We start from the raw sequence: 25,266 nt of genomic DNA, 5'->3' as shown, positions 1-25,266 counted from the left end.
TGTGACAGCTGTTTTGTTGTTTGTTTTGCGCGTGTATCAGATCTAACCTCATCAGACAAACAGACAGTGTCAGACGGCTCCATTAACACAATCTTTTGGGAGAAGGACTTTTGAATCCCGCTCTGCACCTCCGACGCCTCTCTTTAAATGAGCTCAAACTCCACAAGCCTCCATTTTCTCTTTCATTTATTCGCTGTTGCATTTCATTTCCAGGCCAATTCACCCTCATAATCAGATGGCAATTAATGACGCATGAATCACAGAGCAGCTTGGCTTAGCTGTCTTTTCATGACACCTGCTCAAAACAACACAGTTTGGTGAATCATTCTTTTATTCCAAATAAAATCTTATTTACTTCAGTTTAAACAACATTTCAAATTCCATCAGAAGTCTGCAAAATGTAATAAAACTTCTTCTGTTGCATCATGTTTTAAAGAACGACTTCAAATACACTTTCCCTCCTGCTGATTTTCGTAGCATTGCAGTTTGAAGGCATGATTACATTTCAACACATGGGTCCGTCGCGCCGTCCAACTTTGGTTTTCCGTACAAGAGAAAAGAAGTCACTATGAACATTTAAGAATCTTTTAATTCACACTAGTAATAAAATTGCATTACATTTCATAAAATAAAGTTCCAGTTTATATATACAGAGAAAACTGACTGTACATACCCTCCAGTGACCCTAGTCAGAAAGAATAAAACAAATCTTAAACAAACTTCACAAAAACATACAAGCAATACGGTGCTCAGCAAAGCAGGCACAACTGTACATCAAAATTAGTAACTGCTCAGTGTTGGGGTGTGGGAGGGGCCAAAACATTTACAATAGAGTCCTCAGGGACCGATAAAGGGCTCTTCTTCAAAAGTATTGCAGGCAAGCAGACCAACGCTTGTCTATTCCAAGTGCAGCACAATGAGTGAGTGGAGAGTGGAGTGCGGTCCCACTATTGCACCTGTGTCTCGAAGCTTCCGTTCAGCTGGCCCTCCTCATAGTCCATTTGACACAAAATCATGTTGTTCTTTAGGAAAAACTTGTCGCCCACGCAAAACCTGTCCACACACAAAACATGTCAAAGAGATAATTAGAAAACTCAAAATGATTGGCAACGTGACAAGCTTTTCTCCAGCAACACAGTTCATTAGACGTTAAAAAATAAGTTTTAGTTGGAAATTTCAGTTTATTGTTCCTCGAAAATGTCAAAGTTTTGCTGTGAAGATTGCATTTTTTTATAAAACAAAACTCAAAACAGTTAATAAAACACATTCAGTATATAAACGAGGTGGTGTGCGAGTGGAAAAACCTTTGGCTTATTACGCGCCACATTGTATTTGCTGATTTCGTTATCGATTTAGCACTTTTTTTTGTTCCTTTATCAGTTTGATGTCACATTTTTTTGCATTAATCTACTGATAAAATGAAATGACTACTCTATGACACACTAGAAATACAACACTGTGATGCTTGTATGAGATTTAGTTGGAGTCTGACGCAGCTCTAGCTCAAAAGAATCTCTCATCCCACATTTTAAGGATGTAATTATGTAACTGGGGTAAAGTGTCAATATCAGACTACAGCAGAGTCATGTGTAATGTGTAATAATGGTGCAATAGTCAGGGCCACGTGCGCACAGATGAGTCCTGGCTTGTGGTCTGAGTGGAGAGGAGAGGTACACTCATGATTCCCTTACAGCAGGTGCTCACTATGGAAACTGGACGCGGCCCGTACAAGGTTAATGGGCTTGTGCTGTGTGAGAGAGCAGGGTCACGGCACCCCTGACAGCCGCGCTCCCCGCTGCACCCATTACTGACACCGCATTAATGGCAAAAAGCAATATTTGGATATGTCAGATTCACTGTATGTCACATCGTAGCATCATAGGCTCAAAAATAAAGGATTACACGAAGATACAGAACCCAAATTTGATACTTGACACCACATTGAGCACATAGTTTGTCAGTTTTAAGTTATTTTTGTTCAGTATTGACACCCGGGTCAATAATCGTTTCCTTCTGACAACTAGTTCAGCGCGAAGTATCTGATTCATTAAGTCGATTGTGATTTGACAGTTACATCAATGCTGCAATATTCAAGATAATTACTACACATTTAATCATTTATCATATTATTTTTCTCAAGTAGTCTTCTAAAATGAGGTTACTGACCACTATATTATTAGATGCAGCAGGCGCAGTGCTTTTTTTTAAAATACACGAGTGGATTCAGACCTATGTCGAAGTTCCCACAAGAATGAGAATAAAAGAAATGTGTGTCTGTGAATGTGAATGTGAATGTGCCGTGGTCTGGTCTTTCAGAAATCGCTGATCTACAGAGATTCTTACACCATAAAAAGATGTAACCAGCAGTTTTGGGAAGATGATAGAAAGGAAACTCCAAAAGAAACTCGGTACAAATAAGATCTGCAGGAAAACATCATTTAAAAAGGTCCGAGTTCATTGAGTTAGTGGTATGAAATTGAAGTATGAGAGTATTAAAATGGTAACACAGGTGTACTTTAAAGTCACATAGGTTAATACGAGCTCATACAACTGTAGTATTTTCATTAGTTAATAAATGCTTCATTGTTTAGTTAATAGTACAGGGAGGGATTCATCTTCAGTAATATAATAACAGTGTCATTTTGAAGGTTTAAATTGAACGTGGAGTCTATAATGAGCAAAGAATAAATATAATCAAAAAATAAGATGAGTTTCTGAACTTTTGCGTTAGTACATACATTTTTTGTGGTACTTCAACCTTAATCTTAACTTTAAATTCATCTGATAACCATTATTGTCACAACATTTTATGGGCCAATAACATTTAATACAGACAAGGGGCAGATTTTCTATAGTAAAGCAGGTTCTAAACTCAAGATCTTGCCATTAATGGAAATAATCTGGTTTAACAGCTGTGATTTTTTTTCCTTTTTGGATATTTCTCATGTAAAAACACAATACGAGGATACACTGGCTCTTGCTCCTGACAGAATGTACGTCATCTTCAGTTTCTAGACTCTGAAAACAACACATTGGGATGATCTTACACGATTTATATGACTTTATGTTCTTATTAAATTGAGATCATCAAAAAGTACTGCTATACTGCCAAGCTCCAGTGTAATCGTACTGAGTTTTTGTCAGTGGGTTTAAGAGGAATGCCTTTTCACACATGTAGGTGGGTCTGTAGTTTTATGGTGTGTTTTGTAGTTCCTCTGACACTTAAAAACATGAGCTCATTTAACACCCGCTCGGCCGATTCAAACGCGGCCAAACTTCTGTTCAGTAGACGTAATTATTTAACATGAGTCTCTATCTACAACAACAGCTCTCACCAAACAGGAAGATGTGTTTTTGCAGAGAACCCCCATCCAAATATTTGAGAGATTGGATATTTTGTGTTTATGATTTTCTAACAAGGCAGTGTTTTTGGATTTCCTTTCTTACCTCTGGTTACAAAGCTGACAGGCAAAACAGTCCAAATGGTAAACATTATCTCGGGCTCTCATCACCATTTCAAAGGCGGGGATGAGTTTACTGCAGGCTGCACAGTTCCCTGTTGTACCGAAGAGCCTGAAAGACAGACACACACACACCGATTAACCCTGCGTGCTCCCTTTACCTTCATACAATAAAAGAGTACACAGAAATATACTGAAAACGCAACAATGGCGGTGCATAGAAAATCTAGCAGTGTAGCACAAATATTTCTGTAGTAGGTATTACTGTTAATGAGTTGTTAAGACACAGAGCTTCATTTTCCACTAATGGCCTAATTAAAATGATCACATGGGTTTAATCTCCTTCAAAGGCTTGTCTGAGCACGCTGCAAATTCAGAAACATTTGTGCAAAACCAATGAGTTCACGGGTCGATCTGCAGAATTCAAACAGTATAAAAGAGCCGTAGGGGGGCAGTGATCGTGTCCGTCCCATGTTTGGATGAATGCAATGGACAGACAGCTTAGAGATGCGGTAAATTTAATATCACTGCGCTGTTATAATTATAAATATAGATTGGTGTAACTGTGCCAGAGTTTCAACCCAAAAAAGACCATAATCCTGACAGTCAGCATTTGTGGGTATAATGTGATTTATTCTCATTACTAAAATAAAGCTCTATACTTTATACTTTTCACCACAGAGACTAGAAGATGCTCCCGTCCTCTTAAAACTGCTCTTGATGCATCCCAATTTTCTTGCTTTTAACATAATAACAAAACATTGACCGTGGGCTTAAAATACATCACCAACAACCAGGTGTCAAAATAAACAGATAATCTCATTTTGCCCCAGCAGTCATAAAGTAATGTCCAAATGCTACAAAAGCAAGATTTATATATAAGAGTTGGGCCTCGTTCTTTTTGAGTATGGCATATTTTGAATTTAAAGCAGTCCTGCAGATCTTACATTTACATTTATATATATTTTTAGAGACAGCGTTTTGAGAGCAGCCTTGTTTTGCAAAAGGGGCATAACCTAACAGCTCGTGCCATCCAAACAATTTGTTCCCCAAACTTGTAGGGCTCCGGTAGAGTTGCACAGTGCTGATATGGTGCCTCGTTTGTGCCTGTCCCATTCAGTTGTATTTCATCTTGTTAAAGAAAAGCGTCTATCCAGCAGCTCTGCGTCTAATTAGGGTCCGTGCCCAGTGGAGTCAGGGCGACAGAGACACAGGAGCAGGGCTGTTATGTTCCATGAGAGAGATTCACAGGGTTTTAACACACACACTGTTCTCTAGTTACTCTTATAATAAAACACTGCTGTTCACATGCACTGGACACCTGCCACCCAGAGAGCTCGCGCAGTATAATGTGTTTTTTTATAGAGTAAAGGGACATTTAAAAGCAAAACATAACACTGGAATATATGGTGTGATGACCATATGTTTTGGCAACTATAAACTGATTCCCTGCATTTAATCACTGCATATTATCGCATCCAAATGTTATGAATCTTATTTAAAATACAAACTCGTGCATGTATATTAGTTTTGTCTTGATCAAATACATGTACACGCAAATTATATTCATGCTAATGTTCAAATGAGCTCCAAAACACCTTAAAAACACCTTCTGGTTGCATTGACACTTGTCCTGATTTGAACCCAGCTTAGTCCTGATATAAACATGTTTTTGCCCTGTTCTAGTTTAAGTTCTGGTTTGTCTGGTTAAGTTCTAGTCCCGGTTTAATCCTAGTTTAGTTCTGGTTTCATTCTCATTTTGCTGCGTTTTTGGGCACCCTAATCTTCTTCGATATACCCCAAACACTATAAAGTACACTTTGCAGGTTGCTAGCCAGTGATTATTTGTGGTCTATATCAGGTCAAGTTAAAGGGCACTCGTGGCTCCCTCTAGCTGCTGTAGCGATCGCAGCACAGGCTCTCGCTCAGTGTGACATGCACACACCTGTTACAGCCCCACTGCTCCCCGGATGATTGTTACATCTCCATTACACCTGCTGGGAGGTGGACATGAGTGTACTTGATCTATACAGCTGGTGAATACACTCGGTGGGGAGGCCCAGCGTGCTCTTTCACTAATGTCTGCCCTCGGTCCAAGCAGAGTGCGACACCTGTGGATAGGTTTCCCTTTTCAGCTCTGTGTCCCTCATGACCTAATACAGCCGAGAGAAATGTACCAGGGGATGACCTTTACTACTCACAGATATACACTGCATTGTGAAAGAAGCAGGGATTGTTACAAAAAATTGGATGATTTGTGCTTATTGCTTCAGAAGTCTGGAGAAAAAAGCTATATTTATTTGTTAAAAATGAGAAGAAAAAGAACAAAGCCTTCATTTTACCCTACACGTGGTACATTCTATCTATAAATACAACGTAATACAGTGTGTACGTTATCTTGTTCTTCATGAGGTACATACAGGCCAACATATGGATTGCAATGTAAATACTGTAGTAGTTCAATGGCAGCTACTTTGTAAACAACTTGAATAGGTAAATTGACTTTGAATGTCCATCCAAAAAACGCTTTCTATGCTCCCTGGTTACCGCTCATTCCCTTTTAAAAGAGTTAGTGAATCCTTACATCATAAATCCAGCCACTTCACCTGTTTTGACCTCATTTAATTTATCTGTTTTTCATATCACAGGCGCACATTTGGCTCTGAGATGAGGCCTTTGTTCTGCCTTTATTAAAACATGAATGTGGAATGAACAAAGTGCCTGCGAATGGGACGTTCACACACTTCTTTAGCCAACGGTGGATTGGCCTGGGTTATAATGTGGCACCCGCGCTCAGCTTAATTGGGCTCCTTGTGCTAAGAGCAGATTACAGCTGCGGAGAACTGTTCAAAGACATTACGATCTGCTCTGTCATAGTCTATGAGGCTAAAGGCAACCCAAGACAAAGTGTGCCAATGTATCAAGCCTCATAACTTACGCGCAGGTCAGCTTTTATCCCCTGTGCTTGTGCTGTAAAAGACACTAAACAAGCTTTTTAACCACCACCCGCTGAAATATTATAGAGTATTATTAAAGTAGCACAGGTCTGATATGAGAGAATGCAGTTTATTTGAGGTTTTTGGTTTCTGTGGAGGTTGGAGACTAAAATATGTAACATCGAAATGACCAACATTTATATTGATACTGCAAAGTGGACCCACATGACAAGAGCTGCTACTTTGGACAAGCTAAACTGCTACATTTTACTTATATATTATATTTATGTATAAGTTATATTCTACTTCATCACCTGTTTGGGTCTTGCAAGATCATGTACAGTTTAAATGGCCAAATTTAAGTTTAAACTGACATTATAGAAAGAATTAGGGCACCACCAATGATTAGTGCCATTTCCAGCATAGCCATCAAATAGTATTGCATGTTTTTCTCATTTTGTGCAGCTCTACCTCACATAAAGGCTGGTGTTGAGAGCCTTTTATCAGAATACATGTATTGTAGAAGCAGGCTTTTAGCATAACACAATAATATAAAACACTGTGTGACATGGTGGCTTTAAAGAGAGCAGGGAGAGAAACAGAACTCCATTAATTCATTTCATTTAGCTGACGTTTTTGATTGAATGGGCTATTTTGTGCTGAATTCCCAGGTATTGTTCTGACATATGTCATGTATTGTGAGAGTGCACTGGCTCATGCACTTCAATTTCCATGGCCATTAGGATTAAAGGAATCAATATTCTCTGACCCAAAGTGAAACAAAATCAACATCGCCACCATTTCTCACTAGTAAAAAAGTATGGATATAACCAAGCTTTTTGCTACGATTATTTTGGGCACAAAGGCTGAAAATTGTTTTTCTGACAGCAAAGTCAAGTGTAAAAAACATATGACTGGTTGAAGTGGTTGACTGATTCTAAATAATTTGAAGCGTACAACAATAAATGTATAAGTCCATGTTGAGGATAAAGAATAATAAATAACAATAGACAGAATATTTCAATCTGTCTTAAAGCTGCACTGTGTAACTTTTCTGCTTGGGGTCCACCATCTTGACCTGGAAAATTTCATAGTATGATATTAAACTTTTCTTTATTACCTTTTGTTATTACAGTTGGTTTTATTGCTGAAAAAATACATAGAAAAACATGCCTTATTAGTTTGAGCAGGGTCATCTCTTCACAGATATGACCTGTAACTTCCGTCTCCATGGAGATAGACAGCAGATGACTGACCGTCCACCAGAAAAGTTACATAGTGAGTGTTTAAAGCTAAAAGAAATATAATCTCATAGTTACTTGTAATAATGTAAAGCACAAAGTTACTTACACTTTTTTTGCACTGTGTTTTATTTTATCGTCCTTGTGGTTGATCATGTTTTTACTAACTATGATAAGTTTAATGCCATACTCCAGTACATTCCAGTCAGAGTAATCCTTTCTTCACGTAAATAAGCAGTGTAGACACTCGAGAAAAGTTACATAGTGCACAAACTTGAGCACAAAAGCTGACAACTGTAGTTAGAGACTTTACCACTTTGTTGCAGAAGGAATCTAAATAATTTCAGTCACTCGGAACCTTACATGTATGTATGGGTAAATCTTTTATTATTCAGGGGAAGGCATATCTACAATGGACTTTGAGAGGATTGCGCGAGTTGTTTTGAAGCACCACTGAACGGCAGCTCTATAAAGTATTCCTCTCTTTCTGTTATTGAGTTATTACAATGGGTTTTTAGAGAAACCATGGTCTTCTTTAGTTCTTTCAACTCGGAGCTTTGCAGACTTCAAACCCTCCGAGTTCTCTGGTGTATCACGTGGAGCGGTGCAGCTGAGATGGGCCGGGTTGCGCCTCTTGAAGTTTTCTACCTGTTCCCGGCGCTCTTTGAGGAGTCCCCGTATGCCATGGGTTTGTCAGATTTCATAAAAGGCTAAGCTGTTAATGCATGCATCCAGTGGTTCGACCTTCACCAACTGTTGTGTCTTTTTGAAAGTGCTAACCGGAGTGTTTAGATCCCTCATGCCCGACCAAGAAGGGAGACGGAGCAACTTTTTCACTTAAATGTAGTACAGACAGAAAGGAAGGCACATTCGGAGGGTGCAAACATTCATGTCTTTACATATAAATACACCGCCTTTCAACATTCTTAGTTCGTTAATTGGACAATCACGTCGCCTTTGACCTAATAAGTGGGACTGAGACACACAGTACGTTAGTCTGTAGCCCATATTATTCCAAATTTAAATGAATCAAAGCTGTGTTTTTCTGTGTTTGTTTCTAGATGACGAGTGCACATAGCTGCTCATATTGCATACTCGGTTTTTAAAAATTAATAGCTTAAAAAACACAAAACCAAATTAAAAACTACTACATTTTCGCAGTAGGCTATGTCAGCTAAGTATAACTAAACGGTGTCTAATCCCCTGTATGTATTTAATGATGTGGTGGCTAATTCAGTGAACACATTTAACTTCATTACTGCGGGTGAACTTATCTGTCCTATAGAAAAAAAAAAAAAAAAAAAAAAAAAAACTACATCCGGCTGTGGAGGGAGACTGCATCACCTACTTTCAAACACTCCTCTCTGTTCGTGAGGCAAGGTTTTTAATTTGTTCCATAATAGAATTCATCTCAAGCATCTCTAGCCATTAAGTGCGCTGCATTTGTGGTGAGCTGAAGAGCAGGCGAGTGGGATGGATTTCATTAGGCAGTAGGGGCCACCACAGACGCACAAAGCTTTCTCTACCTCTCCTATTTAGTCCTATTTTAGATATTGTAAATTCTGATTATAGACGTCATTCTGTCCCTGACCCCCTCGTCCCTCTGTTCTAATGCAGAAATTGTCTCTGCTCTAGTTTGACACTTATTGCTTGGGGGTGTTGGGGTGGTAGCTCTTTCTGAACATATTCTACCATGTGAAAGTCTTGGCTTCATCATTTTTGCTTTGTGGTGGTCATTTGCCCATTTATTATTACCTCATCTGCTCCGCGTGGCCCTGCAGGGTGCAGGACCAGGTCGGAGTGGACCTCTCACTGCATCTTAAAAGCATTAACTGTGGGTGGGAGCTGATGGATGGTAATGGCCAGCTCAACACAACGTCCCTAAGCGCCTCTCAAGTGGGATACCACTCCTTTTAGGTCACACACAGTGAGATGGGCCATGTGAAATGTCATAGACAGCCATAAGTTAAATCATCTGCACTCAGGTCTGTAATACACACTTTGGAGAAGATTTAATGGGACAGGTCTGTTCTACAGTGACACAGTGATTTCAGTTTTTGAAGTGATAAGATCATTATTTGTTGTTTCAGTTGTATTCCTGAGTGATACATTTGTACATGAAACATGTAGTTATGTGGAGTTATTTGAATGATGTAAAACTTGGTCACGCCACATTTTAATTGATCCATATTATGCAATGAATCTATCACCTTGTATTCAGTTTCAACAAAAAACTAGGAGCAAACTCGTTCTGAAATAGCTGAATACATCAAACAGGAGAGACACAGAGCTGAGAGAGAGGGAGGAAGGTGGGGGTCCGAATTATAGGGGAGCGGGGGCTTAGGGCAGTGGCATCGCTAAGTCGTCCTCGAGGGACTTCTCTCTCAGATAAATGCTCAGATCTCATTGGGAATGTGACTTAACGCCCAGGAAATGGTCATGTTTAATTTATCAAGCAGATGGTAGGGGCATCTGAAAAAAAAAAAAACTACAGAAGCAACACTGGACTGTCCCTCCCTGCCAACTGAAACAGGTACATCTAAAAACACACATAAGGAGGCAGAAATGAAGAGACAACATTATTGAATAAACATTATCTAAACATGTAATGGTCTGGCGTGCTGTCTCTTCTCTAATGTAAGTCTTAATGGACTTGCATTTTCCATGTACTTAGTATGACCAACAATGAAGGCTGAACCACAGTGGTCTTTGTAGCTATAGAATTGGTTCACAGTTGGACTATACTTTTACAGCAAATGCACTTTCTCTGTAAAGAAATGAATCACATAATGATTTCTCAGAAAAATCTGATGGAAGGGCTGCTGTGCACTAAACTGACAAACAGGAACACACTCCACTGAGACATTTGTATTGTACATTCTGAACAGTTGCAGCTCAATTCAGCAGCAGCATGATGCATGTTGTGACGGTTTTCTTGTCATAAAGTAGACAGTTCTAAAACACGTTGTTTTTGCTTTGGGAATACATCAGTAAATAAAGTGTTTTAGTTATTGAGGCAGCAGACATTTTGGAGCGCTCCAATGAAAAGTAGATGTACCCAGAACATACATGCAATCTGTGTGATGGCAGGAGGTCACATAACCACCGGAGTGGTCTCTGGTTGTGCTAGTGTGCGCGCGCTTACCTCAGGTAGTCCCTGCGACACAGGATGAGGTTGGCTTTGGTGTACAGGGTGGAGCCCACCTCCCCCAGGCGGCAGTCGCAGCAGGCACATTTCAGGCAGTCCTCGTGCCAGTATTTGTCCAGGGCCTTGAGCAGGTAGCGGTCTTTAATCTTGCGATTGCAGCCAGCACATCCCTTCTGTTTCCCTTTGGGCTGGACGGAGAGCATGGGCACACCTGTAGTGATAAGAGACAAACAGCCATGCGTGATTTACGGCCAGGGACACCAGTGACTTTTCATGTTCCCTTTTTGATAAGCTCCTGCTTCTTCAGGCATCTCAGGATGCGCGCGCTCATGGCCACAGTGCAGCGCCTCGCCTGCTTCATATGCATTAAAGAAAACACTCTTCCATGTAGATAGGCACACGGGTCACATTGGACCATGCAGTCCTGACTTACCTGTTCCACTAGAACATGCTGTAGTACAAAAGTTACATGATCAGTGGCAGCCAGCCTCTAAAGAGCCTGTCCTGAGTATACACAAGATAAGAGCACAATGCTTATTCTGCTTACTGTAATATTTACAGCATGCTGTGCACTACATTAGTTACCTACCATTTCATCAAAGCCATTTCACTCAACTGTCCACAGCTGTAAAAGCTCCTCATGGGCTTTGTTTGGTATAGATTAACATTAACCTTTTAAAAAGCCTCTGACCACAAAAACGCTGCTACCAGACCCCAGTGAGATATGTTATGGCCTAAGTGCCTTTTAGCATACACTCAGTGTGCTCCATGCACTCACAGTGGGACTCACTCAGGCTAACACACACACACACACATTCTGAACATTACAGCCTTCCTCCTTTTACACTTATCTGTACTCATGTGTCTGCAACCAGCAAACCTAAGTTACCAAACTCGCAAATTGCTTTGCTGTCACACAGGTCCCCTTTAAGTGCGCCTTTTAGCCTCCTAAAGGACAAATAAAGTCCATTTAATAACTGCACTAAACACTAATAGTCTATGTGTGGTTGACATTTGTGTTTGGACTAAAAGCCCCCCTCAGGCCACTGCTGGTAGAGGCTGGGGCGCAGCGCTCCCCTCTGAAGCACTAACAGGTCTGCCACAGCTGAAAGCACAAGACAACAGCTCTTAAGACACTCTCTCACACACTGAGCTATTGATCCGGCTAAAAGAACACACAGTGGACGCCACTTGCCACTCTACTTTCAAAACACATTTCTCCCTCTCTTTCACTCTGAAGAAAATACAACTAACTGGACACTTTGCATGGCAGGGGGTGACGCCATGTTTAGTGAGTGTGGGCATCCATAAAAGAGCTTTGGCCGGAAAGTAATGCTGAATAATAAGTTGAAATGTCACTACTGTAACCTCACACTGCACATTACAGTCTGTCTCTATTTTATCCCTTCCTCATAAAAACATTTACTTTCAACAACTAGTTTATTAGTAACTTTACCTTTGTCACTGTATCAAGTAGGATTGGTAAAGTACTTTAGAACAACGCTGCTTGTATTTTCAGTAATAAAAACCTGCTCCACTCTGGACTGGTATTCTCTGTTTGCCCTGTCAACTTCATTCACTTCCACAAACCTTACACTATCCTCCACACTTGTTTCAAACACAAGCACATACTTTCCCTGACACACTTAAATGGACCGGCAAAGTGCCTTATTGGATCCAGATTTTCATATTTTTGTCCAGCATATCAATAATGTTACATAATTAGCATTTTGCCCTGTTAAGAAAGAAGTGGAAGAAATCGCAGAGCTTGTTAGTCAAATTTATGGCTTTGTTTTATATGTCAGTGCATGCTCCGCTGCTGTTAAGCAATCTTATTTCTTTATCAGGAGCGAGAAGGAAAGGCTAATTGGTGCGGTGCGTGTGATGGGAGCTATCAATTAGTGTTTGTGCCAGCCCTCCAGCTCGCTCACCCTAGCCCTCAAAAACAGGCCCCTGGAAGCTTGTGCATTAGGATCACAAAACCTGCTATAAATACCAATGTTGAGCGTAAATGAAGGTAAAAAGCCTGGAATTTAAGGCAGCGCGGCTAAGGACAGACTGCTCTACCTGCATTTCATGGCTTGTTAGGAGAGCTCTCTGCAGGTATGCCAACAGTGCTCTGCTGACAGCCTTCCACAGAACTAAAAACACTCTTAATGAGGAGAGAGAGGAGAGGGCTATATGTGTGTCTGTATACATGTGTACGGGCAAGTGCTGGCACGGAGAGAAGGAAACGAGTGGCTGTGATTCCCTCGGGGATCACAAAAACCTTTAATTTGCCTTTTATGACACCTAATTAGTTATTGGACTCAAAATCTTTGCTTTAAATAAGAGAACTAATTATACAAAAAGGTCGCTCTCCCACCTCCGGAGAACCATTCCTAATTGGTCAAGACCACCAGTCACTGCATGCTCCTTAAACATATCACGTGTGTGTTTTACATCAAGTTTGAAAAGGCCAAAGCTTAACCTATCCCAGAATAACAGCAGCCTGGGTTTGGAGGCACACTTTCCTTAAAGCCCTGCTCAGCATCATTAAAATGACACACACGCTGCCTCCTACAGTCCAACTGCGGCATTGTGTTTGCTGGTAGTTTGACATTTATTTCTTCTTGCATATGTCCTGCTCCTTCAGGCCTGACTGTTGGAAAGAAACATCTCAATAAACAAGGAAGTAAAACTGTAGTCATTGCGGGGAACAAACATGTTTTGATCTCTTCTACCAAAGCTGCCTGCAGCAAACAGATTTAAGAGTAGTGTTTCGAGCCACAGCTGAACAAAAAGCAGAAGTAAGGTAAATGTAGTTTCAATTCCCCAACGCCTAAAGACATTTCAGTGCACCTGTCAGCGGCTCTTAGCGCAGTGTGAGGGGGACAGGACTTCTTGTGTTCACCACCTCGCTCCAAAAAAGAAGCTGCGCATTATAAGAGGAAGCAGCATCCACTTAATCCGATCCATTTAACAGATACAAGTGCCGCTGACCTTCCAGTGTCATTCGATGTCACCAAAGGCCTGTCCTGTCCACATCACAGACCAGCCTCCAACAGGGGTTATACATTTTAGCCCTCAAAGTGAAGGAAACAGCACTTGTCCTGCCAAACATCCTTGGTGAGAGTGAATTTAATTTGCCATTAGCGCCAGTGTGTAAAGTGCTGTCATCGGCCTCTTCCTCGATCCATCAACATTCTCACAGATGCTATCGCCCAGAATATGTACAGTTCTGCTCAGACCAAGGAGTCTGTCAGAGCATGTAGTTCCCATTATAGAGATAGCATCCACTTTTTGTGCAGCCCCATTTAGACTTCCATCTTTACAGCTATCAAACTTCACACGACTTCGCTGTAACCCTTTTTGATCTTAAAGGATTAAAAGCAAACACATTCTGGAGCACTCAGGAAAGTGTTTAAGAGGAGAGAGATGCAAAGATCACACTTCCAATAAGGTTTTTCCAAGCACGTTTGAATTCAATACAAAACGTGTTTTTTAGTTAAAGTATTTCAGAATAGCCAGTGCCTACATGATTTCAAAGGAGCACTATGTAACTTTTCGAGTAGAGGGTCTGCCACCTGCTTGTCTGCAGGTGTTTTTGGCATTAAACGTATCAGTCTCCGTATAGACCTGCAGATGGCGCCGCTAGGGAAAGTTACAGGTCATATCAGTGGAGAGGTGACCCCGCTCATAGTATAAGGCATCATTTTTAAGGCATTTTTGGGGCAATAAAAATACCTCTACTGATTAAATGCAAAGTCGGTAATTTTAAATGCCATGCTGTGGAATATTCCGAGCAAAGCAATAACAGTTACATAGCACATCTGTTCGAAAAATAAAAGTCTTGATACACCTGGATGTACAAACAACATCTCTACCTTTGGACTATCTATGTTTTAAGTGTTGGCAAGTGTGTTAAAACCAAAGACACTACTTTTGTAAACATTGTGCCATCTGCCACATCTCTATCCTACGGCCTTGTACCAGACTAAAGCCTAATCCTCTGTTTTACTTAAAGTATCATGATGAACTAAAAGCCCCGATGGCCTGGAGAGACATTGACTGGTAGTAAGGTGATCCTGAAGCTCTTCCTGACACATGTGGAGACAGCAGGCTGCTCAGGCTGGGACAGCTGCAGCAAACAAAGACCAAGCACTCTGGTAAGTAACAAATGATCCAAAATAGAATAAATAAGGCCCTAAAGAAAAGATTGGTGAGAATAGTCTTTCTCATTCTGATGTGCATGTGAACGGATGCATGATTCATGATTTGGCATACATTTTAGGCCATTCTTTTGCAACCGGTGGCATATGTTGTGACGAAAATAAAGTTGGAACGGTGGGTTTGGTTTCTTGCCCAGGGACACAAAAACAGTACGCACCAATAGGCAAGATTTAAACCAGCAACCAACATGTTTTAACTAAAAAAAGCACTATTCTCATTAGCATCGGTCTGGGTTCAACGCAAAAGAGTAGTAATAGTGCAGCGGTAGTTTTGATTCTTCATAGAGCCGAGACTAAAAACGCTGTGGCAATTTCATAAACGATGTCCCTGGACCAAGGTGGCTGCTCACAAAGGCTAATAGGACCTAATGCAGATGTCTTACCGCTGTGTGTGTGTGTGTGTGTGTGTGTGTATGCGTGTGTGTGTAAATCAAGCCATTTCATTCAGCTTCCGTCATCGCTGTATTTGAGCCCATTGACATGATTCTCTGTTGCCAAGACAAAATACAAGACATCTGTTTATAATACGAGCTGGAGTGCTCCTAGCAGCTGAAAGCCTGCTGATGAGTTTATTCTGAATGATAAGCAAAATTTCACATGTAAATTGTCGCCAAAAATATTTGTGTATTTGCGAGGACGAGTAGAACACATATTTTGTTAAGAAATATGACTCCAATGCAGGTACAAAAAGTAAAAAAGTAGTGCGCAGTGCGGAGTTGCGTTAGGATAATCGCTTACTAACCAGTCAGGCTGATGGTTTGAATCCTGTACTGTTTCTGCGTCTATGGGCAAGACACGTCACCATCCGAGCCTGTTTAAATGTATAACTGAAAGCAGTGGAGGTGGTAGTTAGAAAGGTCTTGTTAAAACAGCAAGTTCCCATCATTACGAGAGGCTGAGAACAGAACGAATAAGGCATGAAATTGTAATGACGTTAATTATCTCATTAAAAGGTTAAACTATTCTATGCTATTACTACTGAGAAACCAAACAGAACAATCAAACCCAATTTGGTAAAGTTTGTGCATTTTAAATAACTGAAAGCATAGTTTATAGTACAATGTTTTGAAGTAGATTTTTGCATATTTTTTAAGTCTTTCTTTAGGAGCCGTGTGTCACTGTAGTGCTACATTTCCAGATGGCTGTGCATGAATGGGGCGGTCTGTTCGGTGATTCTGGGCCTATACTCCAGCTCTGATTATGACATAATTAACACCCACAGTCAGAGTGAGGTAGCAGACAGCGCTGGTGCAGGACGAGGAGGGGACCACTCGCACTCATTAACAAGATGCACTCTCTCTCAAAGTTTTTGCAGCTTGCAGTGGCTAATAAGGCCCGGTGAAACGCTGGCCAGCCCATTCCCTTACATTGACCCTGGCACTGTGCAGGGATAAGGGAGGGTTTTGTCTCCTGGAATAATTGCTCTTTTCACATGTTACAAGTGTCCTGACCCCCACAGTCGGTAGGCAGCCACTTTCCCTGCCATAATTACTGCTGATCCGCTCCAAATGAGTGGGCCGTATTAGGGCCTGCAATAACACTGGCTCAGCTTCAAGCGCAGCATAGGCATATAGGGAGTCTCAGTAGAACAGCAATGCCTTTTCTAGCAGCCCTCGGTCATTTCCATCACGTCAGAGGGGCATTGCTAACACTTGAAGTCAGCACCAAGCCCTGGGCACTTTTTTCTAATACAGGAGTGAATAGTGAGCTCCCGGTGTTCTCCCTCTCTCCCTACCCGCTCGCTGTGGTTTGGCTTCCAGACACTATCCCAATTAACGGCAAACTTCATTAGGGTGTTTTTCCACACTTTTCAACCCCCTATTATTTTTAATTTATTCACATGGGGTTAATTAAAAGAAATGTATCACAGAGATATGCAACAGCTTTCTAATTAAATTCATTGCCGCTTTTTTGTGAGACATGAAAACTGGCAGAGTTTTCCAAATTATTACAGAAGGAGACTTGTTCCAACGCTTGGGTTTTCAGTAGTGGGCTAGGATTAGAGCTCAGCAAGGTACGCCGTCGACGGAGAGAAAAGGACGGATTCAAATGGAGAGATGAGGAACTGCAGGAGGAATGAAGAGGAAAACAAATATGACAATTCATGGTTTTATAGTGCAAGGTAATGCTGCAAAATTAAGATAAAAACAAAACAGTGTGGTCATAAAGTTAGCTATAGCATAAGTTGCTATATAAAGCTAACAGAAAGTAAAGAGCATCATAAGTGTGTCGTGTGTTAAAATATACTTAACCATGAAGCAACATGATGGTTTATGTTATTAGATTAAATGTGTTTATGTAAATTCAAACACGACTAAAAACAGGACATGCTAAAACTCATGCTAGCATCTTTAAGCGGCGATAAACGCACGTCTGCAGATCTTATATATTAGCATTAATTTAATGCATTTCCTTACTGTGTTGTGTTGTGTGTGTGCGTGTGTGTGTGTGTATATATATATATATAATTTTTTTTTAGGATGCAGGCTGCTTTTCTTCACCTGAGAGACTTAAGTGACCAGACCATCAACTGTTCCGTCGAGCAAATGGATGTGGTACAATCAACCAATCAAAAGCGAGCACAGCTTCAGGCCGGTCCTGTAACCTGCCATTCTACTATTTTGTCTTAAGTGCCGACTGTCAATAGCCTTTAAAGGTAAGTGGATCTTTCATCTGGGACGTAGAGAAAATCCATCTTTCCTAAACTTTTACAGTCAAAGCAATCTTATCTGGCACTTCTTCTTGATTCCTGACAATAAAAAAATTGAACCATTAGACCTGTCACAGCCACTTTCCGCACCATCCGGAACAGAGTAATGCGCAAACACTTTTATGTTCACATTAAAAATGCATTTGAAGAGAAATAAATGGTAGCCCTCGAAACTTTCTGTCACTCATGAGGTCAGGAAGTGATGTACTAAAATCCCCCCACTCTCGGGCAATTACTGCGCACTTATTATTTCAAAAGGATATGCCAGGAGACAGGTGTGCCATTCAAGGTCCTTAGTGTGTGAAAATGGAGGGGCAGAAGAAGGAACAGCAGAGCACTGTGCACTGTGTGAAGCTCTTTAATCTTGAATAATGCAAATTCTCCACAGGGGGAGAGTTATTTGACAGCATGGGCCTCTAATGTCATTCAGCACCCACTCCCACTCCTGATGGGACCAATCATCAGAAAGGTGAGTTTGGTGCACACAGATTTGGGACTTCCAGGATTTGCGGATGTTTTGTAAAGTTAATGATTGTGTAGCTCAATTGAAGACTGTTCTGGTTTTGACTGCATATTTAATGTTTTGCCTGTTTGGGAGAAAACAAAAGCTCATTCACATCACATTATCAATACTGGCACCCCCCCCATCCCATACCCAGATCTGTATCAGTCACTCTTCTGTGCCTGTACAATACTATGTAAATTGTATTGCCATGTATTCAAAAATAAAGAATAAAAAATGATTTACCACTTACAATTGGATGACCACCTGACCAAGAAGAAGAAAGGCAGATATGACTGAGAGTTTTGTTTGTTTTGTTTCCGTAAAGCTCCCATATGTAGGTTTATTCTATTGTTTTTCACCAGTAGATGGTAGATGTGAACCCTCTTCCCCCCGGTGACCTGTGACGCACCTGTGCTCTGTAAGGACAAAGCTGACACACTAAACTGCAGCAAAGTACACAGCAACTAGTGGTGATATGTGAGAATGCAACGTGCAATCACAGACGGTAGCTTTAAATAAATAGTGTGTAGAATGTGTTCTGTGGGTCCATTAGAACACGTTTATCTGCTCATGAAGTCTGACACCTCAAGAGTCATTCATGTTAACACTTTAAACCAGAGGTGCCTTAAGTTTTTCCTCAGTTGCCAAAATCAGTGCAGATTAGACGTCGAGGGTCAAACCTAATGACAGTTTGCATATAAAAATGTTCTGCAAAGAAATGTTTAATTAACTTGACTTTAAATATTGGGAAATAGGATTGGGCGACCTTCCCAAAACCGAACAATCTCAATTCAATACTAAATTGAATCTAAATAGATTCTTCTTAAAATCTCCAACCCCCCTCATGGGCCAGATTAGACCAGGGGCCCCACTTTGGGCACCTGTTGTTTAAGGGAACAATTTCAAGCTTCGGACAGTTTAAAATAAACAAATGAATAGAACTGACAGTCGTCGGCCAGTAGTTACATTTAAAATAATTTAGCTCATTTTCTAGTTTCCTGAATGCACGTCATCACGATGCACCAATTTAATTTAAACTTAATAATCCAAAAGCTAGACGCTTTGAAAACAAATTAACTTTTAATTACAGCTTTGGTTACCTGCTTAAATGTGATTTAGTGAAGGCCAACGCGTTTTGTTGTAAGGTGCTTTTTTCCTCCAGTGAAAGAATGCATAAGCCCTTTCTGTTTACCAACAACAAAAGAAAATGTCAGGAAAGAATAGAGCACCTGCCCTTTGATTATTATGAACCATGTGGTAGGCTTTCTCCTATAATAACACCGCAGACTTAAACTAGTATGAACTCAGTAGCAGCCCCTAGAGGTCATACTCTCCACACATCCATAGTGTTACAATGATTATTCTGAAACAGAAGACATTAGAGCCGTGTTGAAAGGTTTGTAATAGTCTACAATTCTCCCACTGACTGAAATGTTAAAATGCTATTTTAAGGTGTCTTTTTTTAATCCAGTTTTTAGAATAGATGTGTTTGTCTCGCTCTTCATCTATTCAAAAGACGTTGATGTAATCAATAAGATCAGCTATGCCTTTACTGGATGCACACAAGGATCTAAAACATTTATGCATTTATGTGACTTAACTCAGTCAAAGATGCACAAAACGTAACGGCACTAGATTTGTTGAACGATGTACTTAAGAAGCTCGATAATATCATGTTGACACTCACTAATCTGGAGGTACAAGAGTTACTCTGCATCCTCCTGGCAGGAAAAATAATAAGTGAGAAAATTGAATGTTGCTAAACGTGGCTCTTTAACAAGGGCAAAATACACAAATATATTCAGTAATAATATAAACCAGCAATTATCCTTAATTCTCTTCAGCCTGACGTCAACAGCTGGCTTAGTGTTGCACAAGTTTTTAGCAGGACAAGTTGAACAATATTTTCATACAAGCAAAGAGCAGTGGACACCAGGAGGATCCTCACACAAAATGTTGCATAAGCGGCTGTGTAAGGCCCGTTTGGATTTTGTTATTAACTCAAATAATTCTCAACTTGACACCTCCAATTTCACATATACTGACTTTGTTTTACTACACTGAAAATGAGTTACATAAAAAATCACAACATCAACAATAGTTTTAAAAGGTGGAGGTGACGTTCCCGCTGTATAAATGTGTTTTGACAAAAGGGGCACGAGACTTGAGGCTAAAACAGAGATGGTCTTATGTATTGAAGTGCATAAGTAGGTTTGTGCACCGCTGCATTTACATATAGAACACGGCTAACACGTGTCTGTTAAGTCTCTATTCAGAGCCTTTGAATCTGACAGAGAATATGCTAAATGATAGGCTCCACACGTCTTGGCACTAACAGATGTAAAACGATGAGCGCTGATAGGGATCTGAGGGTTTAGCGGTGACAGACAAAATTGTCTCTGGTGAAAATTGTGCATTTGTATGATCAGATTAGATGGAATTAAACACACACTACTCGACATGTGAAAATGGGATTTTGAGCTCATTTTGTCCTTGTTTAGCTAAAGGGAAGCGTGAGAACAGCCCTGCTAACAATTATGTGGATAACTGCATCAATGTGCAACAGACTTTTAGTACGGCTACGAAATCGTAATTGTAATATCAACAGGATCAAGAGCTCACGATGGGGTAAACAATAATATTTACAAGTGATATATGTATTTTTAAAGAGGGAAAAGGGTGAGTTTAGATGGCACTAGTGCATAACGTCTAGAATTAGCTAAAATATGTCATAGTTCTGGGGTAAATGCTCTCGTTATCCAGTGTATAAAAGTTTATTATGTGCTCTGTTAGTGAGGGATGTTAGTATCTTTGGTCATTCACGTATTATAAATAATTCCCTGGACAAAAAAGTTATCTGAATTCACACCATTTCTTTCCTTGACCCACTGCCCTTTTCACGAATTTGATCAAATAATGAAAATGCCACATTGTAATTGGTACATCTCTGTAAAAGGGTTTATAGCAGCCTTGATTTATTTGTTGTTTATTTACATGATCTCCTCTATCTCATCTCCTCTTAATTTTAATGTCTTTGTTGTGTGCAGATACCGAGTAAATCAAACTTTTGAGCAGTGCCGTCACAATAACTATAAAAAGGAAAGGAGGAAAGTAAGAAAACTGCAGCAGAGGTCTAAAATAAAACTCCAGTGACATTCGGAACATCAAATGAAGCAATGTGGTTTGTAATATTGCTGGAGCCTAGAGCACAAAAACCAGACGTAATTTCAATATTTGAAATAGGCAAGTTTAATTTTGCGGTAAGAGCAAAGCAATAAGCTAAGAAAAATAGCAAATAGAGGAGAGCAAATTGCATTCCTTCAGAAATGCGAACGGACTTAAGGAACATATAAAAGTAATCTCCAACTGGAAATTACAAATCAACCGTCAGAAACCAAATAACTGAAAAGAAATATTACTGTCCACTTTCTAAATCAATATAACGTCGCTACGAGATAGTATTTCCATGGTAACGCCGGTAAAGAATGAAGCAATTCCTATTATTTCAAAATAAAAATCGCAGCCCGGAGCACAAGTTTTATTACACAGGCGACAGATCAGCGTCTGCATTCATTTGAGGCGGTGCTTTTCAATCACATGTTTTATGAATGTACAAATTTTACTGGACAGGAAGATAACAGGGTCATAAATTAGCAAGCAAAGGTAACTCCAAATTTATCAGTAGCTTGGGGATTTTTTCATTCACTCAGACCATTTCCTCCTCCTGCTTCTGTGTTTAGGGCAAGAAATAAAATAGGGAATGTGAAAGTTGACTTTTAAAACGAGTCAATAAAGTAATAGATAATAGATTGAAGACACTGATTGTTTTGGTGAATGAAAATAGAGATAAAAGGACAGAAATGAGCCGCACAGAATTACAGAATAGGTTACACAATTTTTGCAGTTCATAGGAGTGTTCTGGATGTTATTTTGGAAAGTGCTACGACCCAAACAAGCCTTACTGCATTAAGGCATTTGTCTAACTAACCTTTGAGTAAAATGTAAACACTGTGCTATGAAAACATGGTAGAATAACACGATATATAAACAAAAATTGTGCACTGACCAACTAAAACAGTGAGTGAACACCTCTCTCTGCCGTATTTGTGCACGCACTAAGTGGATACATTAGACCAGAAGCCTTGAATTGACAAGACTATAACTTTACTACCAATAAACACTAAGAGGGGCAGAGTGGAGGGAAAGACAGGATCCAAGCAGCTCTGTTGTTGAGCTAGAGACCAGCCACTAAAGGGTTAGGCTTTTAGGCAATGAGCAGCAGGTGATCTAAGCTTTTCTGCAAGTCCTAATGCTCCTAAAAGCCACTCTCCCTGGTTCTGTAATTGGGCATCAGTAGTTAATGTAGTATTGACTGCATTACATGCTCCTGTGCATCCCCTCCCGCTAATGCCATTTGCATCACCTTGTACATTTACCATATTGCTTGGCCAATAACTGTTAAAAGCAATCTGAATCATGAATCATATGGGTAACTTAGAGCCAGACAGACATCTGAAAGAGAAGAGCATTTACAGTTGAGTTAATTTGGATACATTAGCAGCACAGACATACCAATTTATGTCTATGCCACAAATCTTTTATGACTATTAGATGTGTAAGTTGGAGAGGACTCTCTATTGAGACATGTTAGTTATTAAATGTCAAACACTGGCCATAAGTGCAGCTATTAGTTAGGAAAAATACACTCCCTAAAATGTCTTTCCTTAAAAGGAGGCAAAAAGATATGGCTTTTATGCTTATGGAGGGTGTCACAGTGCGTGGCAGCAGGTGGTCTAGATTTCAGTGTAACAGCAGGCTCTTAGGGAAGTGTTAGAAACGGAGAATGACTGTAATTCAGAGCCTTTTAGCGTTGTAGAGCCTCTCCATTTGAATATTAAATCTTCCATAATGCACACACACGACCCGCTAAACGCACTGCACAGCTCCACATCAGCCTAATCCAAAATGGGACGTCATTAGAGGCGAGTTTGATTTAAATTAAAATTAATTAGATTGCCTCGCCCATTAACCTAAATACATTGCGAGAGATAATAAGTAATGCAAGGAGGCCTATTTGGATAGAGGGGGAGTGATGGGACTCAGGCAAATGGTCCTTGCGCTGCCCATAATTTGCAATCAAGTTAAAAGCAGTGCTGTCCTCTCCCATCCCGTAGTGATGTCAAAAGCTGCCCGTGAACTTTACAAAAGACGCAGAAGAAGAGGAAGAAGAAGCAGCAGCAGCAGCAGCAGCGAGGGGAAAGAAAACACAAGCACCACAGAGTCAAACTGAACTCACGTGAGACCACTGTGCCCCAAACGCGCAAAAATGTGCGAAAATGTCAGTGCGCCTCCACGTGTCCAGTGTCACGGTGCGTTACTCACCCTCTTCCTTGTCCAGCACCATCGTCCTGAGGAACGAGGAGTCCTTCCCCGGGCGATCCGTGGTCCTCTCGCTCCGCTCTACGCTGCTCCTGGAAATGGCTTTGAAACGCGCGGCTGGCTGACTACTAGACTACGCCTCGATCAGCCAACCAACACAGAGGGAAAATGTAAAGATGTGGCGTGTGCACGTTTTCCCTTCCTCTTACTATCAACAATAATTCATGCGATGGATCTAGAGCGACGCACGCCACGGAGCGAACCCTGGCCAAGTCAAACGCACAGCCGTAGAACCGCGCTGCTGGCTCTTCATCAATTCCATGCGAGTGAAAAAGAAAAGGCAAAACAATGTAAAGCGATAGAAATGTAGCTACAACAGCGGCGCGCGGACGCAACACACTCAAAGCACTCAGCAGCAGTGAATTCGCTGCTCTCTGGTTCTCATTTGCTCCCGAACAGCCAACTGTACTCACAACAAATCCAATTGCAAATGTGACAAGTGCTAAAAGCGTGTGTCTCCTTCCCTGTTTCGTCCTGCTCTATGTGTGCGCCCGTGCCACTGCTGCCACTGCTGCTGCTGCTGCTGAATAAATGTGCGCAGTTTCCACCAAGCCTCGGATTCCCCTGTTAATTAAATCAATTCATTATGCTCAGATCTGATTAGCAGCCCTTCCCCCCTCTTTGAATCAATTATTCAATACACAAACATAATTGCTTGTGCCAGAGGTGTCTAAGTATTAGCTTATTTAACTCCAAGGACACTAATTACCCCTAGGGCAAGGGAACTTTTCTCATTAATTCTGACAAAACACAAAAGCACAGCTAAGGGAAAGCGTGTGCGTAACGTGTGTGTGTCTCTTCCTGACAGTCTATGCGCGCGTGCAGGAGAGCTGGTGGCGCGCGCATATGCACTAATAGCCTGTATTGACGCACGAGCAGTGAGCGTGCATGTGAGGGAGAGAGATGAGAGAGAGAGAGACATAGAGAGAGACACAGAGAGAGACACAGAGACAGACTGAAGCTGCTCCACCGGTTGGAGTAAACATAAAATACAAGCGCAGTTTTTTGTTTTTTGTTTTTTTACCAGCGACTTTTTGGTTGAATTTAATAGAAATAGAATCTAATTGCGGTCTGTTGAGCAGTTAATTAGTGTCCAGACCCAGTTATCATACGCGGCGCAGATAAACAGTCGTTTCAAAAGAGACAGCACAACAGATGGGCTGCGTTTTTGATTAGTGGCGAGATAGAAAGGTTCTCTTTCGAATCTGGTAATATAATTGTTGCCTGTTATTGCCAAGATGAAAGTGTTTCTGTTCCATGGTGCAGCCCTAAATAGCACCACTTTCACTTGCCCTGCGGAGACTGTTAACCAATTAAGGGTGAGATCCAACAAAGATTAGCCATTTAGGAGAGTGGAGAGGAGTGGAGAGAAGCTACAGTGATGCGGGTTCATCAGCCGCCAGCAGGCTGTCTGGCTGGTGTGAGCTTACTCAGTCTGTCCCTGCCTTCTGTCACTGTGTGCACCACATATTTGAGTCCTACATTATCATTAGTGCTACTTATCCAAAGCACTGCCCCTACATGGTAACACATAACATCTGACTATTAGATGTGCAGTGGTTCCTTTACACAAATCTACTCACAGTAAGTTTAGTTGACAATAATGGAAACTAGG

At 40.8% G+C, this 25,266-nt stretch overlaps 1 protein-coding gene across 1 annotated transcript; it reads right to left on the bottom strand.

The window, feature by feature from the left end:
* Window positions 1-313: 313 nt before the first annotated feature.
* Window positions 314-24,438, bottom strand: lmo1 (LIM domain only 1). The gene is made up of 4 exons (XM_033991704.2): window positions 23,595-24,438; window positions 10,784-10,997; window positions 3,448-3,573; window positions 314-1,053 (listed from the first exon to the last, which is right to left on the bottom strand). Exons 1-4 carry the CDS (start codon window positions 23,614-23,616, stop codon window positions 948-950), a joined length of 468 nt encoding a protein of 155 aa, XP_033847595.1. The 5' UTR covers window positions 23,617-24,438; the 3' UTR covers window positions 314-947.
* Window positions 24,439-25,266: the final 828 nt, after the last annotated feature.

The sequence above is a fragment of the Periophthalmus magnuspinnatus genome, chromosome 3 (genome assembly GCF_009829125.3).
Source record: "Periophthalmus magnuspinnatus isolate fPerMag1 chromosome 3, fPerMag1.2.pri, whole genome shotgun sequence".
NCBI classification, from domain to species: domain Eukaryota; kingdom Metazoa; phylum Chordata; class Actinopteri; order Gobiiformes; family Gobiidae; genus Periophthalmus; species Periophthalmus magnuspinnatus.
This window is presented reverse-complemented; position numbering and strand designations above follow the sequence as displayed.

Bases quoted from the DNA above. Each gene is read 5' to 3' on its own strand.
- lmo1 (XM_033991704.2), bottom strand. From the start codon at position 23,616: ATGGTGCTGGACAAGGAAGAGG. The intron at 10,998-23,594 runs GTGAGTAACGCA...TTATCACTACAG, and splicing joins GGTGCTGGACAAGGAAGAGG to GTGTGCCCATGCTCTCCGTC. The intron at 1,054-3,447 runs GTAAGAAAGGAA...GTGTGTGGACAG, and splicing joins TGTCAGCTTTGTAACCAGAG to GTTTTGCGTGGGCGACAAGT.